This window comes from Crocodylus porosus, unplaced genomic scaffold (assembly GCF_001723895.1).
Source record: "Crocodylus porosus isolate Cpor-Errol unplaced genomic scaffold, CroPor_comp1, whole genome shotgun sequence".
Taxonomy (NCBI): domain Eukaryota; kingdom Metazoa; phylum Chordata; order Crocodylia; family Crocodylidae; genus Crocodylus; species Crocodylus porosus.
In genome coordinates this window covers 26064037-26075044 of record NW_017728951.1, presented here as the reverse complement: position 1 = coordinate 26075044, position 11008 = coordinate 26064037, and the positions used below count along the sequence as shown (strand labels likewise).

The 11008-nt window shown below is 67.4% G+C and overlaps 1 protein-coding gene across 6 annotated transcripts in view; it reads left to right on the top strand.

Moving 5' to 3' along the window:
* The window catches only part of LDB1 (LIM domain binding 1), a 16833-nt gene extending 5826 nt beyond the window's left edge, over nucleotides 1-11007 (top strand). For 3 of the 6 annotated variants that reach the window (XM_019555570.1, XM_019555573.1, XM_019555572.1), the window contains exons 2-12: nucleotides 3357-3459; nucleotides 4464-4508; nucleotides 4711-4899; nucleotides 5023-5098; nucleotides 5342-5444; nucleotides 6342-6514; nucleotides 6948-7070; nucleotides 7346-7429; nucleotides 8627-8750; nucleotides 8976-9124; nucleotides 10053-11007. In XM_019555570.1, coding sequence (XP_019411115.1) covers nucleotides 3357-3459; nucleotides 4464-4508; nucleotides 4711-4899; nucleotides 5023-5098; nucleotides 5342-5444; nucleotides 6342-6514; nucleotides 6948-7070; nucleotides 7346-7429; nucleotides 8627-8750; nucleotides 8976-9124; nucleotides 10053-10283 — 1400 coding nt within the window. In that variant the 3' untranslated portion in view covers nucleotides 10284-11007. Of the gene's footprint in view, nucleotides 1-3356; nucleotides 3460-4463; nucleotides 4509-4710; nucleotides 4900-5022; nucleotides 5099-5341; nucleotides 5445-6341; nucleotides 6515-6947; nucleotides 7071-7345; nucleotides 7430-8626; nucleotides 8751-8975; nucleotides 9125-10052 lie in introns of those variants that run through there. The other 3 variants (XM_019555571.1, XM_019555575.1, XM_019555574.1) reach the window with 3 other exon arrangements.
* Nucleotide 11008: the final 1 nt, after the last annotated feature.

Genomic DNA, 11008 nt, shown 5'->3' with positions numbered 1-11008 from the left:
GTCAGAGCAGTGGGGCCAGACCCTGATGCTGGCTCCCCCGGGCCCAGTGCGTAGCTAGGAAACATCGCTCGCGAGAGGCGTGCGCCGTGGGAGCGGCCCCGGGCACTTGGGCCCCGTGCACCCCGGCCCCTCGTCTCCGGCCTGCTGCAGGCGCGGGGGTCCCGGCTACGGCCGCCCGCAGTGGCGGGGCATTGTTTGCACCTGCTGGGGCTGGGCGGGTTCTGGGGACGTGCGGTGGCCTCGCAGGGGGGTGCTGGGGCAGAGGGGATGTGGGGCAAAGTTGGGGGTGGAGGGCGTTCATCAGGCTGATATAGGGCGGGGGGGTGCGTGCGTGCATGTCCACGTGTGTTTCTGAGGCTGATATAGGTAAAGGGATGCGTGTGCGTGTGTGTCTTTGCACTCCTGAGGCTGATGCAGGGGGGTGTGCACGTGTGTGTGTGCACGGGTGCATAGGCGTTCCTGAGGCTGCAGGCAGAGGGGTGCGAGTGCGCACATGCGTGTGTTCCTGAGCTTGCAGGGAGCCGGCGGTACGCCCCGGGGGAGCAGGAAGCCACAGGCCCCAGGGAGGGCTCAGGCCAGCAGCAGGTTTCTTGCGACCCCGGGGCGGGTGTGACGGGACTCCTTGCCCGCCGTGGGAATGGGAATCCCTGGACGCCTGTGCTGGCGTGGTGCCCAGGAGGGGAGCCTGGACCGGGAGGGCCCCGGGGCCCCGCTCCTCCCAGGATCCTCTCTGGGCAGGTGCAGAGGCACGCGTTGCCAGCTGTGCCCAGTGCGGCCTTGCTGGAAATACCCCGAATGCCCCAGGGCTCGTGCAGGGGATGCAGCGGGGAGACGGTGCTGGGTGGTGCAGGGGTCTGGGAGGCAGGAGGCTGCCCAGGGCAGGGTCCTCGGGTGTGCCAGGCCGGGGCGACCACGGTGCATGGGTGAGAGTGGATGCCTGGGGGAGGGGGCTTGGTACTAAAGTGGCTTTTGTTTGACCTGAAATATCTTGTGCAGGGGCGGGGGGCTGCGGCAGCTGCATGCCACGGAGCACTGCTCTCTGGAGCAGGGCCGGCCAACCTGTGGCACACGTCTGACGAGTGGCACAGGCAGCCTCTGCATGTGTGACGTGGGAGGTCGGGGAGGGAGCGGATGGCAGAGCAGCAGAGGGCGGGTGGCAGAAAGCAGAGCAGTGGATTGTGCCGGGGGAGGGGGGTGGCAGTGGTATTTGGGGAGGGTCCGGGGCTATCCTGGAGTACAGGTCAGTCGCCGCCACCCTCGCGGACCTGTCTGTGCAGGGAGGTTTGGTGCCCCCACGCTGGGGGGTGCTCCTGGCACAGACCCGGGTCCATTTGGCCGCGGCCGGCCGCAGCTTCGTGCAGTGGGCCCCCTCCGCGCGGCGAGCTGGTGGCACGGCCGGGTGCTCCCCTCGGCCCCCCGGCCCAGCCCGCAGGGAGCACCCCGACGGGGGCCGGGATGGTGCAGTCGGGTCTCAGCGCCACTTTGGCTCTCTGCACCCGTCTGTCTCGGGCTCCCCACGCCCAGAACCTCTCGGGCCGTTTGGCTGCACTCGTAAAAGCTGGTTTTCCAAGCCGGTTTTGTGCCTGTTCCCCTCCAAACACGGCTTCACACGTGTGAGCAAAGCGCTGCTGGCACAGCCCCCCCGCCTTTCTGCTCCGTGTCGGGAGGTTTTGCTCCCCCCACAGAGGCGCTGGGCCTGGGGCTGGGCTGTGCCAGTGCTCCTCCTGGCACCGGCCCCGCAGGGTCCTGGCGGGAGGGTCTTCCCCCGCGCTCAGGCTCAGCCCCGCGCTGCACTGGGGCAGGAAGGGATTTCCCTCTGCTCAGACTGGTCTGCACTGGGGGCTTTGCCTTCCTCTGCAGCGGGGCACGGCCTGGCCTGGGCTCTGCAGCGCCCGTGACCTCCCGGCGGCAGCAGGACGCTGGTGGCTGCGGCCCCCCCGCTTCGCTCTCCCCCAGCGGGCCCGGGCAGCGCAGGGGCTGGAACCAGCCCTGACCCAGCGTCGGCTCCTCGCCCTCCGGACTTACGCTGTTGTGCAGCGTAGCAGGCTGTCCGTGACTGCCCCTTTTCACACTCAAACATGATGACGCCGCGTTTCCCCTACAGACACCATCGGCCCCTCGGCCACGTACAAATCCCAGGGCTGGGCACTGGCAGGGAGCTGCGGGGTCGCAGCCAGTCCGAGCCCTGCCTGAGGCAGGATCCGCCCTGACAAAACCAGCCCAGGCAAACCCTGTGTCTGACCCTGGAGCAGTGCCCCTCTGCCCTGCCGGAGCCGGGGGACAATTGTCCGAGGCCGGGAAACGGTGTCGCCGGAGCCCTGGTCCTGTTCCCTGATGCTGAGAGTGTGGGTCCCAGCCCCCCTGCATGTAACCCGCTAGCCCCCCGTCTCTGCAGGGCCGGGAAAGGGCCCAGGCATCCTAGCCCCAGCCCCCTGCTCTTTGCCCAGCCGGGAATAGAGGCCAGGCTCCCGCCCTGGAGGGGGCTGAGCTGGGGTGGGGGGAGACGGCCCCGCGGGGCAGCAGCCCCCAGAGCTGCTGGGGGGGACCCGGAGCCGATGCAGGCTTGTCTGTCTGCGCCGTGCCTGGTCCCAGTGCAGTGGGGCTCGAGGTGGGCGAGGGCTGTGCCAAGCTGGAGCACCGTAGGGCCCAGCCCTGGGGGCGCTGAGGGGGGCTTACAAACTCCCCGCCGGCCAGGCCTGGCCTTCCCCAACCGCACGGGTGCACTGTAGGAAGGACACAGCCCAGCAAGGGTGCTCCCCAGGCACTGGCACGGGTGGGGAAATCGAGGCGGGGATGGCAAGCAGAGCGCCCGGCTCCGCGGAGAGCTGGGACATGGGTGCTGGAGGCTGGGGGGGTTCCGGAAGCTCCTGGGGCAGGATCAGGCCCACTCCCACCCCCAGCCTGGGGCAGCAGAGCCCCGTGGGGGGGCAGGGGCTGCGTGAGCTGCGATGCATTGATTTTACCAGGCCGAGGCTGGCTCCTGCGAGGGCTGGCACCGGGCCCCTCCCCTGCATAGCTGCAGCCCGCTGACCCGCGAGTGATGCCCTGCTGCAGCTGCCCCCCCGCGTCCCGGGCCCTTGGCTGGCTCCTGGGCGCGGGGCACCAGCTCCAGCCCTGCCCAGTGACGCCAGCGCTGCCCAGACTCGGCGGCTCCAGAGAGGCCGGGTTGGGATCGGTGCTGGGCTCTCTCTGGGGGCTGGGCCCGCGCCAGGTGGGAGGGGCCGGGGCCCCGATCCTGCCTGGGGGAGGCAGAAAGGGAGGGTTGGCACCTGCCGGGAGAGGGTCTGGGGGGCTCTGTGCTGCCAGGGTTCAGGGCCGCGAGCTGCGCTGACCTGCCCCTCATCTCTCTCCCCCAGGCTGTTCCTCCAAGTCGTTCAAGCTGTACTCGCCAAAGGAGCCCCCCAACGGCAACGCCTTCCCCCCCTTCCACCCAGGCACCATGCTGGATCGAGATGTGGGGTGAGTGGGGCTGCGCGGGGGGAGGCGTCTGGGGCCACGGGGCAGGCAGGGACCCGCAGGGTCCCATCCAGGCCTGAGGCAGGATCAGCCCCATCCAAACCAGCCCAGACAAACCCCGTGTCCGAGCTCGGGGCCACATGGCACAGTTGCCCCTGACACAGCCCCAGGCATCGCCCCCGCCCCCAGGATAGAGGGGGGCTGCAGGCGTCGACGACCTGCTGCCGGGGGGGTCACGGGCGCTGCAGAGAGCCCAGGCCCAGGCCGTGCCCCCGCTGCAGAGACAGGCAAAACCCCCCAGTCCGCACCAGTCTGAGGAGGGGGGAAATCCTTTCCTGCCCCAGTGCAGCCTGAACGCAGGGGCAAGACCCTCCCGCCAGGACCCTGCGGGGCTGGTGCCACGACGGCATTGGCACAGCCCAGTCCCAGCCCGGGCTGCAACACCCAGCGCCTCTGGGGGAGGATTAAACCCCCCGACACATGGGGCAGAAAGGGCGGGGGGAGCAACCAGCACAGGAGACCCCACAGCAGAGCATGGGCATTGCTGCACCTGGACCCTCCCCCACCAGTGCCCGCCCTGCCTCTCCTTGAGTCCCCCCAGTTCCCTGGTATCTCTTCCCCGAGCACCCCCCAGCCCCGGTGCTGGTGCCCATTGGGTCAGGTCCAGCGCCCTCCACTCCTTGCCCTGGGCCCATGTGGTGCTTGGGTGGAGCCCCTGGTCCCAGCGGTGGCCCCGTCACTCCTGGTCATGGGCAGACACAGCCTGGCCCCGGGGGACATCCTCAGCAGTCCCATGCCCAGAGGTGGCATGTCCCGGTGCTGGAGGAGCCTCCGTCCAGCTCTCCCCGTCTGGGCTCGGGGTCCCCGGTCACGCACCCCAGTTCCGGGCCAGGCCAGAAGGTGCCGTACCTCCCTGGATATCGCAGGTCAGGTCCCCGAGGGCTGGGGGGATTCCCTGTGCAACCACAGCTGACTCTCTGCTGTCGTGCTTGCTTATGTCTCCACAGTCCCACACCCATGTACCCGCCGACGTACCTGGAGCCTGGCATCGGGTAAGTACGAGCTGCGGTGGGGGAGGCACGCATTGGGCTGGCAGCTGAGCCCTGCGTGTGCATGCATGTGTGTGCAGGGAGCTGCTTGCCTGCTGGGTGCTTGGAGGAGCGTGTGCCCGCGTGGTGTATACGTGTGGGCACAGCTGCCCCCTGCTGGGTGCTGTCACGCTCGTGGTGGCACACACCTGTTGTGTCCATGCAGCAGCTGCCGATGCCTCCTCAGCTCCTGCCCCCTGTGCTGGCTGGGGGGCCAGCACCATACATCCGCCTGGGCACCTCGGGGTCTGGGCATGCCCCTGGTGCTGGTGTCCAATTTGCAGGGGGGCAGGCAGGGCTGTCCTGCCCCCACACAGCCCCTACGGCCCCAGGGACAGAGCCCTGAGCCCCACGGGTACGCGGCTGGGCTGGCGCAGCTGGGAGACTAAGCATCCTGTGCCCGGGCTGCTGGGGGGGGTGCAGGGCCTGTCGCCTGCCCCCCACCTAGATCTGACAGCGCCCTGCACTCTCCCGGCAGGAGGCACACGCCGTACGGGAACCAGACCGACTACCGGATATTTGAGCTCAACAAGCGGCTGCAGAACTGGACAGAGGTGTGGGCCTGGGAAGGGGTCAGGACCCTGGGTGAGGGCCTGGGGGGCCCAGGCAGCATAGGGGAGGTCAGGGTAGGACCTGGCTGGGGTAGAGTGGGTGCCAAGATGGACATATGGGTGGTACTTGGTGCCTAGCCCCTGAGAGACCCTGCCCCTTCCTCATGTGCTCAGCTGGGCTCCTGAGCTCTGGCCAGGGGTGCGAAGCCATGGCCATGCCCTGATGCCACCATGTTTTGCACCCAGGAGTGTGACAACCTGTGGTGGGACGCTTTCACCACCGAGTTTTTCGAGGACGATGCCATGCTCACAATCACCTTCTGCCTGGAGGATGGACCAAAGAGATACAGTGAGTGCCCGCCAGCCAGGGTCATCCTGGAGCCAGCCCCACAAAGGCTGAGGCTGCACAAGGGCTAAGGGCTGTCTTGCCCCAGGGCCAGGCCCCCAGCTTCCCCTGGGTCTGTGGGTCCATGGCTGTGTGGTCTGGGGCTGTATGGATCTGCTGTATAGCCCCAGCATGGGCACAGAGACAGGCTTGGTAAGGAGAACCAGCTGGCTGCTCAGGGACCCACGTGATGGGCACCCTGGAGATGCTGGGCGCCATGGGGACAGAGGCCTGGAAAGCAAACCGCAACGTAGAGCGGAGAAATCAGAGCAGGGGTCCGGCCTCACCCTGCCTGGTGTCCCCAGGGAGGAGGGGGACTGTCCCACTGTCCTGGCAGCGGATGCCCCCTGCCTGTGTCACACCTCCAGGAGGATCTGGAGGAGCTGGAGAAGGTGCAGAGAAGGGCAGCGGGGGTGATGAGTGCTGTGGGGAGACTTCCATGTGAGGGGGGACTGATGGGGCCAGGCCTGGTCGGCTTAGACCAGAGACGTTGGAGGGGGACAGGAGGAGAGATCAGACACGTGCTTGGGGGAAAGGGGCATTGGTCGCTATTGAGCAGGGAGCGCGGGGCACGGCCTCCGCATCGGACCTGCCTGGACCTTGAAGGCTGCACGCATCGGACCTGCCTGGACCTTGAAGGCTGCAAGGAGGCGAGGAGCAGGGGAAACCCTGCTGGGACCCAGTCACTCCCGTCCAGCTCCGCTCTCTGTCCGTGTGACACGGGAGGCTGGGCAGGACGAACCAGGGTCTGACCCCGTGCAGGGCAGCTCTGATGTTCTCACTACCCCTGGCCAGGGAGTGTTTGGGGGGGCTAGCTCTGGGGCGCAGGTGGCTGACGCCGTTTTCCCTTCCCTCCTGCAGCAATCGGCCGGACGCTGATCCCCCGCTACTTCCGCAGCATCTTTGAGGGGGGCGCCACGGAGCTGTACTATGTGCTGAAACACCCCAAGGAATCCTTCCACAACAACTTTGTGTCCCTCGACTGTGACCAGTGCACCATGGTGACCCAGCACGGCAAGCCCATGTTCACCCAGGTAGGGGTCACGGCTGCACGGCCTCCCGTGGCCACCGCCAGCCATATGGCCGTACTCCTCCAGGGGCCCCGGGACTGACCTGCCCCCATGTCCCCAGGACTTTCTCAGAGCTGCTCTTTGGCACTTGTGTGAGTGGAGGTTGCCCATGCCAGCCTGGGCACCCCGTCCTGTGCCCGTCTATGCCCCGGCCTGCTGCACCAATGGGTCAAGTGCCTGTGGTCATGACGTGCTTGTGCCTGCCTGTCTGGCGGATGCCGCGCATGGCATCTCGTCTCCTGGCACCCGCCCCCCGCACTGCACAGGCCGTGATGCCCTGCGGAAGGTGACCTGCCGGGGCCTGGGCTGGGGGTGGGTGGCGCAGGAAGCTGGCAGCAGTGCGGGGAAGGGGCACGGTGGTGGTCTCTAGTGCCAGCGTGATGGGGCCTCATCACAGGTGTGCGTGGAGGGGCGGCTCTACCTGGAGTTCATGTTCGACGACATGATGAGGATAAAGACGTGGCACTTCAGCATCCGGCAGCACCGGGAACTCATCCCCCGCAGCATCCTTGCCATGCACGTGAGTGCACATGCGTGTACACGCACATGCAGGGGCGGTTGCCATGTGGTGGGGGGGAGCCCACACCTGGTGCACATCGTGGCATTCACATGTCTCCCACAAGGTGGGAAAGGGAGGTGGGGGTGCTGGGCTGTCTCTCCTGGGCCAGGGGGCTCGGGAGAGTCTGGCTAAGGGGTCTCAGCCTCCTGCATGCATGGGTTGGGCAGAGCTGGGGGGTGGGGGAACACGGTCGCTGTTCCCAGCTTGGGGCTGATGCGTTGCTGTCTGCCCCCCAGGCGCAGGACCCCCAGATGCTGGACCAGCTGTCCAAGAACATCACACGCTGCGGGCTCTCCAACTCCACCCTCAACTACCTCCGAGTGAGTGCGGGGTGGGGAGGGCGAGCAGGGTGGGCTGCCAGAATCCCGGGTTCTCCGTCCACGTCTTGGGACCCCAGCCGAGACTGGCACGGGCTGAACTTGGGGCTGCCCAACCTGACCCTCTGTGCAAGGAAGGAGCTGCCTCAGCCCCCACCGAGCAACCGGACGACGGAGCGGGCTGGCAGAGGGCACAGTGGAGAAGTCTCCTGGAGAGAGCCCTGTCCCATGGCAAAGGCCCTGAGGCGTTTGGGCTGCTGTGGGGGCTGCAGCTCTGGGTCCTGGCAGGGGCAGCTCAAGGCCTCGTGTCTCTGGCTGCCATCCTGGAGCTCAGAGTCTGCCTGGGCCCCTTAGCGCCGAGCCCCAGATGCCATGGGGGATGTTGCTCTACATGCAGCTTTGGGCAGCCACTGGTGGGGGGTGATCCAGGCGCAGCGATGCCTGTGCTCTGCTGTGGGGGAACCCGGGTTCTGGGCTGTGCAGGATGCTCCCCCCTTCCCCTTTCTGCTCCATGTTTCTTGGTGTTTTTAAACCTCCCCCAGAGGCGCTGGGTGCTGCAGCCCAGGCTGGGGATGGGATGGGGCTGTGCCAGTGCTCCTGCTGGCACCAGCCCCGCAGGGTCCTGACTGGAGGGTCTTGCCCCTGCGCTCAGGCTGCACTGGGGCAGGAAGGGATTTCCCCCCTGCTCAGACTGGTGTGGACTTGGGGGGGTTTTGCCTGTCTCTGCAGCGGGGGTACGGCCTGGGCCTGGGCTCTCTGCAGCGCCCACGATCCCCCGGCAGCAGCAGGACATTGGCAGCCACAGCCCCCCTGTATCCCGGAGCTATCAGGGGTGACTGTCTTGCAGCACTGAGGTCGGACACGGGGTTCATCTGGGCTGGTCTGGACGGGGCTGCTGCTGCCTCAGGCAGGGCTGGGGCTGGGTGTGACCCCGCAGCTCCCTGCCCGCCCCGCGGCTCCGGGACTCCTTGAACCTGTGATGCAGCTGCTGGGCGGGGATGTGGAGAAGGGCTTGTGGGGCTAAGTCGTGCAAAGGAGTCATTGCCTGTTGCCAAGGTGTGCAAATCGGCATCTCACCTGTTCCCCTCGGGGCGGTCGCTGGGCAGGAACAGGAGGCTGTTGGGGCCGTGGTGGGCTCTGACCTCCCCACCATGCCCCTGGACGCCGTGCGTGGCTGAGCCTGACCCCTTCCTCCCGCAGCTCTGCGTGATCCTCGAGCCCATGCAGGAGCTGATGTCGCGACACAAGACCTACAGCCTCAGCCCACGTGACTGCCTCAAGACCTGTCTCTTCCAGAAGTGGCAGCGGATGGTGGCACCGCCTGGTGAGGGCCCCGCCGGCTTCCCCATCGATGCGGGGGGGTTGGGGTCCCAGCCCACCGGCTCTGCCCAGGGCCGGGGGGGCGCCCGGGTACCACTCCCAGCCCTGGCACCGAGTCCCCCAGGGATGAGTCATTAACCCTTCCCACTCTGTGGTGCTGGGCAAGGTGGGGGGGGAGAGCAGTGGAGCAGGTGGAGCCCGGGGGCAGTAACTGGACGTGTGCCCCCAGCCGAGCCGGCACGGCAGCAGCCCAGCAAGCGCCGGAAACGGAAGATGTCGGGGGGCAGCACCATGAGCTCGGGCGGGGGCAACACCAACAACAGCAACAGCAAGAAGAAGAGCCCGGCCAGCACCTTCGCCCTCTCCAGTCAGGTACCTGTAAGCATCCCCTTTCCATTCTCTCTTCCTTCCTGGCCCCGGCGCGGCCCTCTCCCTCCCACCCGTGCGGCACGGGGCCTGGCAGGCTCGTGGCCAGCCCCGTGGGCAGGGACGGCCTCTCCCTGCAAGGATGACTAGCAAGGCTCTACGCTCCCCGACCCCTCCCCGTGTCCCCACGGGGTGATGGGGCTTGCTGGGCTCACTCGTGCCCACGTGGACCTAGGCGTACCCAGTCCCTGCTGCCTGGGGTTCAACCGTGGGCACGGGTGGCAGTGCCAGCACCTGGCACTAGAGCAGGGACCCCGGGAGGAGAGGGCCGCAGGGAGACTGGGCCCAGCTGGTGAACCCCCCGCATGGGGTCCCCTTGTAGGGGCAGTGGAGATGCCCCATCCTGGGGGGGTGGGGGGCTGCCAGCTCTGTGGGAGCAGTTGAGGTCCAGGACCTACGAACGGAGCTGCCCTGTGCTGGGTCAGACCCAGGTCCATCCTGCCACGGGCAAGTCTGATGCAGTTCACGGATGCCCCCAGCCACTTCCCCTACTCCCTGCTCAACAGCGACCAATGCCCCTTTCCTCCAAGCACGTGTCCGACATGAATCTGGCTGATCCCTCAGCTTCCACCACATCGGGGGGCCACGAGCTCCCCTTTCATTCCCCGCTGGGTGGAAAAGCAAGTCCCAGTGTTGGTGTTAAATGACCTGCCTCCTAGTTTTGTGCAGTGACCAGCCCTTGCCTGGCGAAAGACAATCAGGGATAAACCCCAGTGATTTGTTTTCTGCGTTTGCCCCTGTCTGGGCTGGGAGGTGCGCTGCCAGCTCTTGGGGGGGCCACGAGGGCGGCTGCCGGCGCCAAGCAGGGGGTCTGGGAAGGCCTCGGAGGGCCGGGCTCGCCCCTGCCTCGATTATGTTTCGGGACCGTCTCCCCTTTCAGGATGTGATGGTGGTGGGCGAGCCGACGCTGATGGGCGGGGAGTTCGGGGACGAGGACGAGCGGCTCATCACGCGGCTGGAGAACACGCAGTTCGACGCAGCCAACGGCATCGACGACGAGGACAGCTTCAACAACTCGCCCGCCCTGGGCGCCAACAGCCCCTGGAACAGCAAGCCGCCCTCCAGCCAGGAGAGCAAGGCGGAGAACCCCACCTCGCAGGCGTCCCAGTAACGGCTCGGCCCGGCCCGGCCCGGCGCCCGCGGACTGAGTCCCAACCGATCTACCTGTACGTTTGCAAAGGAGAGTGACTGCGGCGGGACACGGCCTGGCCCCGGGGGCGCCCGCCGGCCCGGCCCTGCCCTGCCCCCTGCCCCCAGGCTGCAGACAGCTTGCGATGGCGCCCCGGCCCCCTCCAGACACGTCCCGCCACCCCTGCCTCTGCACGCCAGACCCCCTTCTCCCTCGGGGCAGGGCGAGTGGGCTTGGCTTCATCCCCCCCTCCCCCCTGCTCCCCTTTCCTCTCTCTCTTCCTCTGTCTCCATCTCATCCGCCCGGCAGCCCCTCGACTGGAAGCCTGCCGCCGGCTGCGCGCCAGGACTGATCGCTGGTGCCCGCCCCGGGGACCCGGCAGCCGAGCCGCGGCGCTGGGTGTGGGGGTGTAGGGCCAGCCACAGGGAGCCGGGGAGAGCCAGGGCTGGCCCCCTGATCCCAGGGGTACGCTCAAGGCGGCGCCTCCTGTGGGCATTGGGCCGGGGGGCTGGCCTGGGGTCCAAAGCACTGGCGGGGCAGAGCTTTGTACAGGGGAGCTGGGCAGCAGGGGCAGGAGGGACCAGAGCAGGGCACCAGCGCCCCAGCTGCCCCCGCTCCCCTCTCGTCGCGGCCCCGGGCTCCCGGTTTGCTTTTGGATTTTTTTTTTTTTTTTTAAATAATATTATTAAACTGGTAAGTTAAAAAGC